At 38.3% G+C, this 15301-nt stretch overlaps 1 protein-coding gene across 2 annotated transcripts in view; it reads left to right on the forward strand.

Annotated features, from left to right (window-relative positions):
* The window catches only part of SERAC1 (serine active site containing 1), an 87300-nt gene that overhangs the window by 42982 nt on the left and 29017 nt on the right, over positions 1 to 15301 (forward strand). For both annotated transcript variants that reach the window (XM_060029708.1, XM_060029707.1), the window contains exons 3-8: positions 1792 to 1828; positions 4401 to 4537; positions 7108 to 7197; positions 8455 to 8586; positions 10335 to 10456; positions 11453 to 11581. In XM_060029708.1, coding sequence (XP_059885691.1) covers positions 1792 to 1828; positions 4401 to 4537; positions 7108 to 7197; positions 8455 to 8586; positions 10335 to 10456; positions 11453 to 11581 — 647 coding nt within the window. The remainder of the gene's footprint in view (positions 1 to 1791; positions 1829 to 4400; positions 4538 to 7107; positions 7198 to 8454; positions 8587 to 10334; positions 10457 to 11452; positions 11582 to 15301) is intronic.

Genomic DNA, 15301 nt, shown 5'->3' on the forward strand with positions numbered 1-15301 from the left:
AGTAGTAAATACACTTTGGGGTAGGAGAAAAGGCTGTGAGTCTGTATTCTGTTTCCAGGGCTTAGTGAAAAGGAAACATCCTAGTAAGAAGAAACAGATGGCAGCAGTATAGGAGGAAATAAACTGGCCGTTCCCTGGGAAGTCCAGGAAGCCATCTTGGAATGAAAAAGGTCCCAGGAGGGGTTGCACAGTCAAGAAGCTCTGTGTGTCACAACTTTCGGTCTCATCCCTGCAGAGTTTCTGGAACTGCCCTCTTTCCTGTTCTGGAACCACTGGGTCCTAGAGTTAGGGAGGAATTTCCATCTCCCTTGGCTGATGCATAGGGAAGTTGATGGAGGAAAGTTCCTTATCCCTCAGTATGGAGGAGAAGTGTGTTCTTGGCAGCATAAGTTGAAGGTCTGAACAAAGGGCTACCTACCTCTATACATCCAACAAATTATAGGTTACATAGATATTCATGAGCTGCCTGCAGTCCCTAACCATCATGGGTAATATTAGTTAACATTGTGTTCAGTACATATAACAGAAACTAGACTATAATGGCTTAAATTAGTAAGGTTTTCATTTTTCTTACATAACAGGAAGTCAAGATGGAGACAGTTTAGGGCAGGAATCACAGTTTAGCAATTCTCTCGTCTTCCTGCTCTATTATCTTATTGTCCTCATGGTCACAAGTTGTTGCTGAATCCCAGGACATCAAGAAGGCAGAAAGACCAAAAGCCATGTTACGAGGCTTTGTCTTTTTATTTGGGGAGGGATCTCTCCCTATAGACTTCCATCTATATGTTTATATAGATGTATTACATGTCTCTCTATATATGTGTATATATATATATTGGCTACAGCTGTGTTGCACAGCCAGCCCTATCTGCAGAGGAGTCTTTAGGTAGTAATAAGGTATCTTCGAATATCTTTAGGTAGTAAAGAAATTTGAATATCTTTAGGTAGTAATGAGGTTGTGTTAGTAAGAATTAAGGGGCTTATGTGTATTGAATAGGCAGCTAGCTGTGTCTGCCACTAGGACTTTTTTTTTTTAATATTAAAAAGTTTTTTCCAAGTTCCAAACAAAAAATTTATAAATAAACTTGTAGAAAGTAACCTAAATATTTTTTAAAGATTTTTTTGATGTGGACCATTTTTAAAGTCTTTATTGAATTTGTTACAATATTGCTTCTGTTTTATGTTTCAGTTTTTTGGCTGTGAGGCATGTGGGATCTTAGCTCCCTGAATAGGGATCAAACCCGCACCCCCTGCATTGGAAGGAGAAGTCTTAACCACTGGACCACCAGGGAAGTCCCTAACCTATATTTTAAATGGGACTACCTATATATGGCACTTAACCACCAATTATAACATAATTTCTTTGGGAAGAATCATTTTGTGTCCCACTTCACAAACATAATCTCTTAATATAGTCTTAGGTAGTGATATGGAGAATTCTTCCCATTCCTTTATTTAACTGGTTGTGAACTAAAAAAAAGTCAGGACAGTTAGCTCCCTGGACATTGCATTCAGTGAAAGCACTTTAGGCCTGGCAGTATCAGTAGTGCAGCAAAACGAGGGTTTCTTACTGATTTAGTGTGGAGGATGGCAGAATAAGAAGAGGTGGAGGAAGGGGAGAATTAGTATGAAATATAGATTATATTTTGGACTCAGTGCTTATTGGTTCATTTTTTGTATCTGGGAATAGGAAGCCATGTGTTTATAGTAAATGATTATATTAACGGAAAGATATCAATTTTTCCAATTGATATTCATCACATTAACTTTTTTTCCCCTTTCTTTTTGAAGGAAATATAATAAAGTTTACTGGATCACTTATTTTAGGGTAAGTGTCAACTGTGAAATATTAACTGGCTTTATGATACTACTGTTTGAAATCTCAGTGGAAGTGATTTACAAGTAGCGTGGGGCACTGAAAGGGTACAGATTTTGGAATCTATAAACATGTGGATTCATCCCTGGTTAATCACTGGTTCTACCACTTCAGTGTTGTCTTGATCCGGTTACTCTAACTCCTGAGGAGTGTTTTCTCTTGGATCGAGGTGTACGATGGGGATTCTGCCCATCTGGCACTGTTTCTCTGAGGGAAGCACTTGGCATGTACAGAGCAGGCACTCACTAATTAGCTTTCACACACCTAAAATCACATCTTGTGTTAGGTTATAAAGAGGGTGAAGAAGGTAAAAATCAACTATAGTCAGAATTACTTTTGAACATCCTTTAAGTCACCATAAAGCTCTTATGAAAGGAAATTGAGATTGACTGAGAAAACCAATAGATTGACACTCTCATCTCATGCTGTTTCAGAGGCACATGCTTAATGACTGGAGTGACTGTCTTCCCCAAAATCGTTATTTTTCATTCTCTTTTCTTTCCTTTTTTTGGGGAGGCGGAGGATATATATGTTAAGTTTATGTCTAATACTGTTCTAGTGTTTTTGTTAATAATATTCTTTTTCATTAGTATAAATATAAAATCAACTCTTAGATGCTAAAATGATAAAGGAAATATATTTGGCATTTTATCCAAATACGTACATTTCTCCATGACATTGTAAGGTAAGACAAAACATATTTAGATGATTTTTTCTTTTGACTCATTCCAGGCAAAAGATAAATGTATATTCTTTTCTATAGTGCAATTTCTTTGTTTATATCACAGTTAAATTCAGGAATATAGTGAAAATTAATCACAATTTCTGGAAAAGAGTTTTGTCTTTCATGGAAAGCATGATAAAAATACTGAATAGATTTGTTCTTTTTGGCTGCTCAGATAGATTCCCCAGGAGAGGTGATGATTCTTGAGAGCTTTCTCTCTATTCTTCTGGTACTGGCCAGTGTCTGGCCTTTCTGTCTTACTTGCTTTTGCTTTAGGGTGGGAGGCTCAGAAAAAGACTTGATAAAACTGTGTGTTTCTAAGTTGTGAATCCAGACAGAGTGCAGCCTTTGTGTCTGGATTTAGTGTAGGTCAATCTGATTAGGGGAAAATCCTTCATTTTAGGAGACACAACATTGTATTTCACTTTTTTTTTTCTTTCCAGTTTTCTTTTTTTTTTTTGGCTGCACCGTGCAGCTAACAGGATTTTAATTCCCCAAACAGGGTTGAACGCGGGCCCTCGGCAGTGAAAGTGAGGAGTCCTAACCACTGCATGGAATTACAGTGCAGTAATACAGGAATTCCCTGTATTTCACTTTTAAAAAAAAAAAATTTATTTATTTATTTTTGGCTGCGTTGGGTCTTCTTTACTGTGCGTGGGCTTTCTCTAGTTGCGGCGAGCGGGGGCTACTCTTCCTTGTGGTGCGCGGGGCTTCTCATTGCAGTGGCTTCTCCTGTTGTGGAGCATGGGCTTTAGGCACACAGCCTTCAGTAGCTGTGGCTCGCGGGCTCTAGAGCGCAGGCTCAGTAGTTGTGGCGCACGGGCTTACTTGCCCCGTGGTATGTGGGATCTTCCCAGACCAGGGTTCGAACCCATGTCCCCTGCATTGGCAGGTGGATTCTTAACCACTGAGACACCACTGCGTCCCCTGTATTTCACTTTTAATATTTGATTTTAGGTATAACTCTTAGGAGAGGAGAAATTTTCATATGCTGGTGATAAGGAGTACAAATTGGCTAATCTTTGGAAAAAAACAGTTTGGCACTATCTAGTAAAGTTGAACAATATATATACTTTCAGAAAGTCTGCAGTTTTACTTCTAGATATGTATCCTAGAGGAACATATACACATGCATACAGTGTAGATGTATACAATGTGTAACAGTATTATTTGTAATAGACTCAAGCTATCGATAGAAATTCCCTAAATTGCCCATCTGTGGTAGAATGGATAAATAAGTTGTAGTATAGCTATACAATGGATGAATCACATACCATGTGAAAATATAAATGCATGAACTCCAGATACATGTAACAACATGGATGAATCTCACAAACAGAAGGTGAACTAAAGAATACATACAGTGTGATTTCATTCCTGTGAAGTTCACAGATAGACAAAACTAAGCCCCGTTGTTTAAAGGTTCATGTTTAGGTGGTGAACCGTAAGGAATAGCAAGGATATTACTATAATAAGACCCAGAATAATAGTCAGCTATAGAGATGAGAGAGTGGGTCAGGATCAGAGAGGGATGCGCTGTGGGCTTCTAGGTACTGTTAATGTTTTTTTTGCCTGGGTATGGTATTGCAGCTATTTATTATTATTTGTAAGCTGAAATGTGTGTATACATTTATACATATATATGTATAATGTGTGTTATATGCACATTACTGTGTATACGTTGTGTTTCCCAATACAAAAGAAAGAAAAAGTTCTACAAAAAGCTTAATTAAAAAAAGAGTGGCTCCTGTGTTATATTTAGATCATATATTTATGATGAATTTTTTGTTTCTTTTTAAGAGGTTCTTTATTTATTACATATGAAGTTCTGGCCTTGAAGAAGTCTTTGACATTAGATACTCAAGTGGTAGAAAAAGAAAAAATGAAGTCATATATATATGTGCACACAGTTTCTTTAGATAAAAGAGAAAATCACGGTAAGTTTATGGTAAAGTAATCCCATCTTCATGAAAAATGGAAGCTACTTATTGAATTTAAAAATGAGTATTTAGGAATGTAAATTGGTACAAACACTATGGAAAACAGTATTGAGATTCCTTAAAAAATTAAAAATAGAACTACAATAGAACCAGCAATGCCACTCCTGGGTATTTATCCAAAGACAATTCTAAAAGATTATGCACCCCTCTATTCACTGCAGCATTATTTACAATAGTCAAGATATGAAAGCAACCTAAGTGCCCATCAGTAGATGAATGGGTAAAGAGGATGTGGTACATATATACAATGGAATATTACTCAGCCATAAAAAGGAATGAAACCTTGCCATTTGCAACAACGTGGATAAACCCAGAGGATATTATGCTAAGTGAAATAAGTCAGAGAAGGACAAATGCTGTATTATTTCACTTATATGTGGAATCTAAAAATAAAACATGAATAAACATAACAAAACAGAAACAGAATCGTTTCTACAGAGAACAAAGAGGTGGTTGCCAGAGGGGTGGGGTGAGGGGAGGAGAGAAATAGGTGAGGGCGGTTAAGAGGTACAGACTTCTGGTTACAAAATAAATGAATTATGGGTATGAAGTGTGGGGAATGTGGTCCATAATTATGCAATACCTTTGTATGGTAACAGATAATAACTGGACTGAGCATGGTGATCATTTTGAAATGTATAGAAATATGGAATCACTGTGTTGTATACCAGGAACTAACACAGTGTTGTAGGTCATTATACTTCAAAAACAAACAAACTCATAGAAACAGGGATCGGGTTTGTGGTTACCAGAGGTGGGGCATGTGGGGGAAGGGGAATTGGATGAAGGGGGTCAAAATGTACAAACTTGCAGTTATAAGGTAAATAAGTACTAAGGATGTCATGTATAACATTAATAAATATAAATGTAATTAACACTGCTGTATGTTATATATGAAAGTTGTTAAGAGAGTGAATCCTAAGAAGTTCTCATTACAAGGAAAACATTTTTTTTCTTTTTCTTTGATTTTGTATCCATATGAGATGATAGATGTTCACTAAACTTGTTGTGGTAATCATTTCATGATGTTTGTAAGTCAAATCATTACGCTGTTTACCTTAAAGTTATGCAGAGCTGTATGTCAATTGTATTTCAGGAAAACTGGAAGAAAAAAACTATAAAAAATAAAAAAATGAGTATTTAAAGCACAATATTAATAAAATAGGTTCAGCTAACTCTATGAATCACCAAACCCTATGAGAACCAAGTTCCTAAAGAATTAATTGAAGATAAAATTTTGGACTTTCATATTTAACCCATATTTGCAGCTCTCCTATAACTAAGTCAGGTGAAGACTAGCCAGCTTTTTTTTTTTTTTTTTGCGTTACGTGGGCCTCTCACTGTTGTGGCCTCTCCCATTGCAGAGCACAGGCTCCGGACGCGCAGGCCCAGTGGCCATGGCTCACGGGCCCAGCCGCTCTGCGGCATGTGGCATCTTCCCAGACCGGGGCACGAACCCGTGTCCCCTGCATCGGCAGGCGGACTCTCAACCACTGCGCCATTAGGGAAGCCCTAGCCAGCTTTTTTAATCTAAACTTGGAGTTCCTCACCTTCATGAGACCTGTCGGTTTGGAGGCTTGTCCTCAGTTTAGCAAGCATAAAAACATGATTTTGTCACTTAGCTCAGAGGTATTTTTGCTCTAAGGCATTTATTCATGCACACTAAACTCATGAGATGGATTCACAAGTATGAATACCAACTTATTTACAGAGGAAAAAATCTGTCGTTAAGGCTGGAAAACCTGTCTTTACTAGTCAGAACACTCCCCTTCTCCATATTTTGGTCACATGGAAACCCAATTAGTAATCAGACGATTGCTTGGTGAACATGAGATTTGGGGGCAGAGGAGTATCTTTTCATCAGGATATGGGTAGCTTGGGGAGTCATCACACTAGATTTACAGCTGCCTGTTCTACACTGTCAGCCAGAATAAGCATGCCTGTGAGCACTTTACATTCCCTGAGTGGGCAGGTTCTGCTGCTCCCCTGTCTACAGCTATATGTATCACCACTCTCTCCTGTTTGTGTTTATTGTTATTTCACCTTCCTATTTCAACGTGCTTTTATCGTGTGTTACAATTTCAATTACACAGATAATTTTTATAGCATATAATTTACCTATATAGTAAAGCTTAATCTCATTAGTAAGGTATCTCTAAATTTCACTTTGAGAGTGGTATTTTTAAGTGACATTTTCCTGAATGTAGTTAATCCTATGTTGTATATGAGGATTTTTGTTAGTTTTAGTTAGTGTTTTTGCTTTTGATTTGTTTTTAACTTTTTCGCTGACTAGGAAAGCAGTGTTTTTTGGGGGATCTAGAGTTCTGTGTTCCCATAATGGTTTTAGTTGCTTTAAATAGTGACAGTAAAAAGAGAAAGATGCTGTTTTATATTTTCTTTTTGAAAAAATTGGGGTTTAGTTTATACATTTTTTTCTTTGAAGTATTGGAGCATACATAGCATTAAGAGTACCTACTTGGTTTTATTTAAATTTGTAATCATTTTAGGAATCACCTACCAGGCAAGAAAAGAGCTTCACAAAGCAGTAAGAAAAGTATTGGCAACATCAGCCAGGATATTACGGGGTCCATTTGCTGGTAAGTATCACATATTTAACTGAGACTCCTTATCAGTAATCTGAAAGTCATTTGATGATCAACCTGAGATTTTTTTCCCATTTCTTATACTAACATTTATTATACCTATGGAAAATTGAGGAACATTATTCTGTTGGGCTATATTTAAGGGCTTGATGCCTTGGACTGTTTTCTTCCTTCTATCTTTATGGATGCATTGTTGTTTGTTAGATAGTTGTAAATAAATATTGAGACTCTTGATGAATATTTCAAAATTTAAAATTTGTTAGAAAAGCACTCCCACTTTTTCATAATGAGAAGATTGCATCAAAAATGTAGACTTCACAACCAGGCAAATCTGCATTGTGAAGCTAGCTATAAAAGAGCTGACCTGATCTCTTTAAAAAGTTGGCATCATGAAAAACAAAGGTGGGAAAACTTTCTAGAATTAAGATACTAAAGAGACTTAATCAAATCCTGCTTTATAAAAAACCAGCTCTAAAGATATTTTGAAGACAATTGGAAAAATTTGAATATGGAGTTGGAATGAATTTTAGATGATTTGGAAGATTTTTGTTAGTATTTTGGGGTGTTAAAATGGCATTGTGATTATATAGGAGAATGCAGGCTTATTCTTAGGAGATGCATGTTGAACTATGAAAGGGTGGAATGTCATTATTTCTGCGCCTTTCTTTCACATAGTTCAGAAAAAAATACACAGTCATCCTGGGGAATTCCCTGGTAGTCCAGTGGTTAGGACTTCACGCTTTCACTGCTGAGGGCCCGGGTTCGATCTCTGGTTGGGGAATTAAGATCCCACAAGCCATGCAGCATGGCAAAAAAAAAAAAAAAAAATACACACACGTCCATATAGATTAAGCAAATATGGCAAAATAATAACATTTATTAAATCTAGTTGTGGTAAGCATGTGGATGTCAATGTCAATTGGATGTCAATTATTCTTTTAATCTATCCCATATGCTTGATATTTCTCATAATAAAAAGTTTTTTAGGGAAAAGGAGCCAAAAAAAAAGATCTCATTGTGAAAGCAACGTAATATATAAAACAAAAGCACATACAAAATATATGTAACAAATAAAACAAAGTAATATGACAGAACTGAGAACAAACCTATCAGTCATTATCAACACCTGGAGATGGATATAACTTTCCTATTGTAGATTTAAAATATTTATAAATTACTGTCTTAAACGTGAGGATGAAAGTGTTGTTTTAACTGTTCACATTGTCTTTTTTTTTTTTTTTTTTAACAAAGACACCTTTAGTACAATTGACATAGAAGATCACGAATGTGCTGTGTGGCTGCTCCTGAGGAAAAGTAAGTCCGATGACAGAGCAGCGCGACTGCAGGCTGTGCAGGAAATGGCAGAGACCCGTCACTGGCATGGTAATGAAACCATCTGAACACATGGCACACCGTCAGCTAGCTCTTGATTTCTGATGTAAAAGAGAAGGGAAGGAGATACTAAGGAAGGAAAATAATTCAGGAAATATTAATATATGTAAAAAATATTTTCAAAAAAATTTAAAAGAAACTCTAGTGATAGAGAAAGTGTAAAACCTGAGAGAAAGTGTAAAACCTGCTGGCCTGGTAGTCATATTGTGTTTGGTAAGAACACCCTCAAAACTGAGGTAGATATATTTGTATAACTTCCTACCAGAATGAACTTTTACTTGATTGGAGAAACTCTTGATTCTGATAGTTATGGCCTAATGTGTCTGTGTTTTTTTTGGTTCCTATTTAATAAAATATATTTTAATTGCTGACTGCATCAAAGTTACATTTGCATTCACTTTGACAGTCTATTTGGCTTTAATACTAATACTTGGTCAAATGTGCCTAATTTGCGTGTGTATATTTGTTTTTTAAGGAAGATTTTAAATATTTAGTTGTATTTAAAATCACAAGTTCTGCAGTAAAAGTACATGAGCAAGAGATCAGATCTGCTCTGAGTACAGGGGCTAAAGTACACTTTGTTAGTAGAGTCATCTTGTAAAAATGGGTAAACAAAAAAGAATGCTTTCAAAGAAAAATTTAGTCTCAGAATAAGATCTCTGTCTTCATACAAGTTAATTAGTTTGATTGAGTGGTGGCTATAATCATTTATAATCATTTGTAATGTAAAAATAAGCTTATTTAATGCGAGTGGAGACTTAGAATAAAAATCTGATCTGTTTCAAAATCTGCCTTCCAGGACTCCATTTCAGGCTTCTACTGTATCAGAAAAATCAAAGTTGGAGCTCTGGCATGTAGATTTTTTAAAAGTTCCCCACTTGATTCTGAAGAACTCACCCAAGTTATATAGTGCTATTATTAAAAAATGTCTCCTTCAGTGGCTGCAGTTTTTTTTTGATACATGTCCTTAGTCCATTTGGGATGCTATAACAAAATACCTTAGACCGGGTAGCTTATAAACAACAGAAATCTATTTCTCACAGTTTACTGGAAGCTGGGAAATATAAGATCTGGGTGCCAGCAGATTCTGTGTCTGGTGAGGACTGAGGGAGCTCTCTGGGGTCTCTTTTATAAGAGCACTAATCCCAGTCATGAGGGCTCCACCATCTTGACCTAATCACCTCACAAAGGTGCTACCTCCAAATACATTGGGGATTAGGTTTCAACACATGAATTTGGGAGGGACACAAACATTCAGTCTATAGCAATATATAAGAATGGAATGGTGAAATCATGAAGGCTAAAACAAAGTACTACTGTCTGGAACCTCAGATTATTCATGGGCTTCATGGAATGTCAAAGCACCATGTAGGTACCGGGGGACGACAGATTTAAACAGAACTCAGGTTTTTTGAGTAGTGATCAAAATAGCTTTTGGATGATGGAATTTTTTTTTTAAGGAGAAGTTAAATTGGTTCTGACCTATCAGTTTTCACATTTGAGGTTTATTTTTCTCAAAAAGGTTAGTTTGTGATATATCTAGATATAGGTTGAGAATTATGAGACCAGTCATGGAAATGTTGGATATTTAGCTTACGGTATTGTAAATGCAGTTGCAGTTAGAAAAAAAACTGGGAAATTTTGAATTACAAACTTGTCGTTTAAAAGTTAAGTTGTTCATTTAACCTTTGAAACAGCCATAAGCTAATTTGGGTACTCGCAATATACTTTTACAATAGATTACCAGTATAGGATAATTGCTCAAGCCTGTGATCTGAGAACTCTTATTGGTCTGGCACGAAGCAAAGATAGTGATCTTCGTTTTTTTCTCTGCCCACCTCCTTTGCCATCTTTAAAAGAAGTAAGTAAATAAAATAATCCAGTGAGTAAAAAATGTTTAATATATCATCTTCACTTTGGGTGCAAAATAACCATTCAAAAAGCAGTTTGTTGGCTACTTGTCACAGGCAGGTAAACTAGGGTTTAAACCTGCAATTGTAGTTTCCATTCCAAGATTTCTTGATTCCACAGGAGGTGCTATTTCTCCTAAATTATTTTCCCCTATGTGGAGCTGGGAGTCTCTATACACCAGAGGGTGGCTTCTTAGCATATCAGCATCCATAAATTGGTCCTTTGTTCTAAGGTTGCTATAGAACAGTTTTTCTCAACACTACTGACATTTTGGGCCAAATAATTCTTTGTTGTTGGAAGCTGTTCTGTACACTGTAGCAGCATCCCTGGCATCTACTCATTGGATGACAGTAGCACCCCTGAGTTGTAACAACCAAAAATGTCTCAGATATTGCTGAATATTTCCTGGGGTGCAAAACAGTCTCTGGAGAACTACTACATATAGATATTAATGTACTAATATACATGGATATTAATTGTTAACTACTAATATAGATATTAGAGCATGTTCCTTGAGCGCTTTTCTCAGACTTTTATAGAAAATGAAAATCTGAAAACTTGCAATGCGTTTTTGAAAAATAGAAAAACAAATTATTCTAGATATTAGTTATTAGAAAAAATCAGATAGGAACAAGTTCTGCATATTAAAAAGCCAGCTTTAGTTAGAAAGAATGTAATAATTCATTTTGAGTCAAGATGTGAAGTAGCCTATGAGGTGAAAATCTTGAGCTATGCTTTGCAATAGGTCTTTCAGATTGAGTTAGCAGACATGAAAGTATAGAATTCAAAATTAAATGATTCTCTGCTTACCAGGGTGGTGGCTGTTTTCAAGACTAAAAGCACTGATTTACCTCTCCTGTTTTGTTTTGGCTTTATTCTTTGGGTACTTTTTGTTATACTCAATTGTGGAGTTTAATTATGAAGAATTTCTTTTCCTTTATTTCAGGATTCTTCCGTTGAAGAAGAGCTCAGACAGTTGCTGGCTTCTTTACCTCAAACAGACCTAGATGAGTGTATCCAGTATTTTACATCTTTGGCTCTGAGTGAAAGCAGTCAAAGTCTAGCTGCTCAGAAGGTTAGCTCATTTATTCATTCAGTAAATAGTTTTGAGTGCCCACTTTTCCAAGATATTGTGACAGGGACTCGCACTTAGAACTTCAGAATAGTCATTCATCCATGAACTGAATAAACATGCTGATTCCTGGTTGTGTGCCACACAATGGGCTAGGTGTTCAGGATAATGGGGAGACAGGTAAATAAACAAAGTCACAGAGTGTGTAAGAGAGATACAGGTTACTCTAAGAGCCCATCACTCTGTTTAAACCATAATTCAAAAAGAGTCATGTACCAAAATGTTCATTGCAGCTCTATTTACAGTAGCCAGGAGATGGAAACAACCTAAGTGTCCATCATCGGATGAATGGATAAAGAAGATGTGGCGCATATATACAATGGAATATCACTCAGCCATAAAAAGAAACGAAATTGAGTTATTTGCAGTGAGGTGGATGGACCTAGAGTCTGTCATACAGAGTGAAGTAAGTCAGAAAGAGAAAGACAAATACCATATGCTAACACATATATATGGAATCTAAGAAAAAAAAACATGTCGTGAAGAACCTAGGGGTAAGACAGGAATAAAGACACAGACCTACTAGGGAATGGACTTGAGGATATGGGGAGGGGGAAGGGTAAGCTGTGACAAAGTGAGAGAGTGGCATGGACATATATACACTACCAAACGTAAAACAGATAGCTAGTGGGAAGCAGCCGCATGGCACAGGGAAATCAGCTCGGTGCTTTGTGACCACCTAGAAGGATGGGATAGGGAGGGTGGGAGGGAGACGCAAGAGGGAAGAGATATGGGAACATATGTGTATGTATAACTGATTCACTTTATTATAAAGCAGAAACCAACACCATTGTAAAGCAATTATACTCCAATAAAGATGTAAAAAAAAAAAAAGACCATTTTAAAAAGGCTTCATAGGGGGCTTCCCTGGTGGCACAGTGGTTGAGAGTCTGCCTGCCGATGCAGGGGACGTGGGTTCGTGCCCCGGTCCGGGAAGATCCCACACGCCGCGGAGTGGCTGGGCCCGTGAGCCATGGCCGCTGAGCCTGCGTGTCCGGAGCCTGTGCTCCGCAGCGGGAGAGGCCACAACAGTGAGAGGCCTGCGTACCACATAAAAAAAAAAAAAAAAAAAAGGCTTCATAGGACGTACTCTGAAGTTGCATCTTGAAGAATGAATAGTAATTGACAAGGCTTTAAAATATTACCTCTATGTTGGTGATGCCTAAATTCAATATCTCTAGCCCTGTGTTCTCATCTAAGCTCTAGATTTGAATATTCAACCTCCTTCTTGACGTCTCTACTTGGATGTGTAATAGGCATCCCAACTTTACATGCCAAACCCACCCACACTCTGCAAAGCTCTTCCTCCTCTAGTCTTTTTCATTTTGGTAGAGGGCAGAGCACCCACCTAGTTGCTTAAGCTAAAGCCTAGGAATTCTGGCTTCCTTTCTTCCAGGTTCACCTAATCAGCAGTTACTGTGAGCTGTTCCTTCAAGTATACCTTGAATCCCTTTGTCTCACCACCTTCACTGTAGCCACTTACTCCTGGCCACCATCATCTCTTCTTCGTAGTGTCCTGTTCATCTTGCTTTCTCTTCTTCCTTTCATTTAGAAATAATTTTAGAGTCTCTTTCATAGTCTTTTATTATTTCAGTTTATTGGGGGTTAATTCCTGTTTGTGGTGGCACAGACTCCCCCTTATGTTACATTGTAGATTAACATGTGTTCATCATTTTTACTGTGAGCTTATCTTTAGCCAGATTGATTGTTTTCTATGGGAGTCCCAAGCACCTCAGATTCTAAATTTATCTCTACAGAGCAGTTTTTGTGTTTGCTTCTTTTGGATACCCTAGGAGTTCACTGTTAGGGACTAGTTTTTTATATTGATTCCTTAGTTTGGAATTTCTGTAGCACATAGGTAGTATAAATTCAGATATATCTATGGATGGCAGAGTCTTAGGACTGTGATTTCTCACTCAAAGCCCCAAGCAGAAACAGGCTTCTTGTTGCTTTCATGGGCTGCTGGGCAGAGTTTTTCTAGACTTTCTTATAGACAAGGAGGCAATCTTTCCAAGGTTCTGCCTTTATATAGGGATCTCAAATCTAGCTCCCATAGAACGTGAGACTCAAAACCACACCTTCTGCACTGAACAAGTGTTAAAAGCCTATCCTGAGGTGCCTGCAGGAATTTTACATCATCAGCTATGTGCTTATCGCTTCTGCTGAATGTTCTGTTTTCAATTCTAGCACCCAAGGGTTTCCCTTTATTTATTTTTACTTTCTTTAGAGCTTGATTTTGTTTTATTTCATTTTTTTAAAAGATTTATTTATTGTTTATTTTATTTATTTTTGGCTGCATCGGGTCTTAGTTGCGGCACGCGGGATCTTCGTTGAGGCATGCAGGATCTCTCATTGAGGTGCGTGGGCTTCTTCTCTAGTCGTGGCGTGCGGGTTTTCTCTTCTCTAGTTGTGGCATGCAGGCTCCAGGGCGCATGGGCTCTGTAGTTTGTGGCGTGTGGGCTGTAGCTGAGGCACACGAGCTCAGTAACTGTGGCGCGCGGGCTTAGTTGCCCCGCGGCATGTGGGATCTTAGTTCCCTGACCAGGGATTGAAGCCGTGTCCCCTGCATTGTAAGGCGGATTCTTTACCACTGGACCACTAGGGAAGTCCCTGCGCTTGACTTTGTTTTAAAGTAGCTTTTGTTATTTATTTATTTATTTTTGCTGCACGTGGGCCTCTCACTGTTGTGGCCTCTCCCGTTGCGGAGCACAGGCTCCAGACGTGTAGGCTCAGCGGCCATGGCTCACGGGTCCAGCCGCTCCGCGGCATGTGGGATCTTCCTGGACAGGGGCACAAACCCGTGTCCCCTGCATCAGCAGGCGGACTCTCAACCACTGCGTCACCAGGGAAGCCCAGCTTTTGTTATATTTTATTAAACATGTTTGTCATGGGAGGTGCTCACCATGTCAACTAAAGAAAAACACACAACCTAAAGTTGTGAGTTAAGTTTTATTCAGGGGACCTTACTTAGGACTGTAGCTCAGGAAACAGCGTCTCATATAACTCTGAGGAACTGCTCCATAGAGGTAAGGGAGGAGCCAGAAATATTGAGTTTTGTTGGAAAAAAAAGCCACGTAGTTGAACATCATAGATTACTGCTAATCACAAAGAACAGACATCTCAAGTTAATGATTTTATGTAGGGGAAGATGCAAGAATCTGGGCTCACTGAAATTATTCCTTAGGTATGTACCTTAACCATCTAGGGCCAGTATTGAGCACAGAATCTTTCACGTTTCCCTCCGTCCTGAATTCCCCTCAGGCACACAGCGGGTGGGGGTGCTGCCTGGCTGAAGGCTTGATGGCGGGCGCATTGTTTGTTTTCTGTAATGGCAGGCTACGTTCTTTGTCCACAACTGGAAGCCAAGTTCACCATCTTGCTGGATCCAGAAAGCTTCCTTATCCTCCATCACCTCTGTGAGCTGCAGACACCACATCAACCTCTAGCCTCCAGTTTACCTCTCCAGTTCTGTGTCCTCACAGCAGCCAGGGTGACGTTATAAAAACACAAGTTAGATCCAGTCATACTCCTGCTTGAAGCCCTCCAAATGGCTTCCCATTACATGTTAAGTCTGAGCCCTTTACTTTTTGTGATCCAGGCATGGACTGGCCCTTGTTTACTGCTGTGCCTGCCCCTGGGGGTGGTGAGAAGATTGACAGGAAG

This window comes from Delphinus delphis, chromosome 14 (genome assembly GCF_949987515.2).
Source record: "Delphinus delphis chromosome 14, mDelDel1.2, whole genome shotgun sequence".
In the NCBI taxonomy this organism is placed as follows: Eukaryota; Metazoa; Chordata; class Mammalia; order Artiodactyla; family Delphinidae; genus Delphinus; species Delphinus delphis.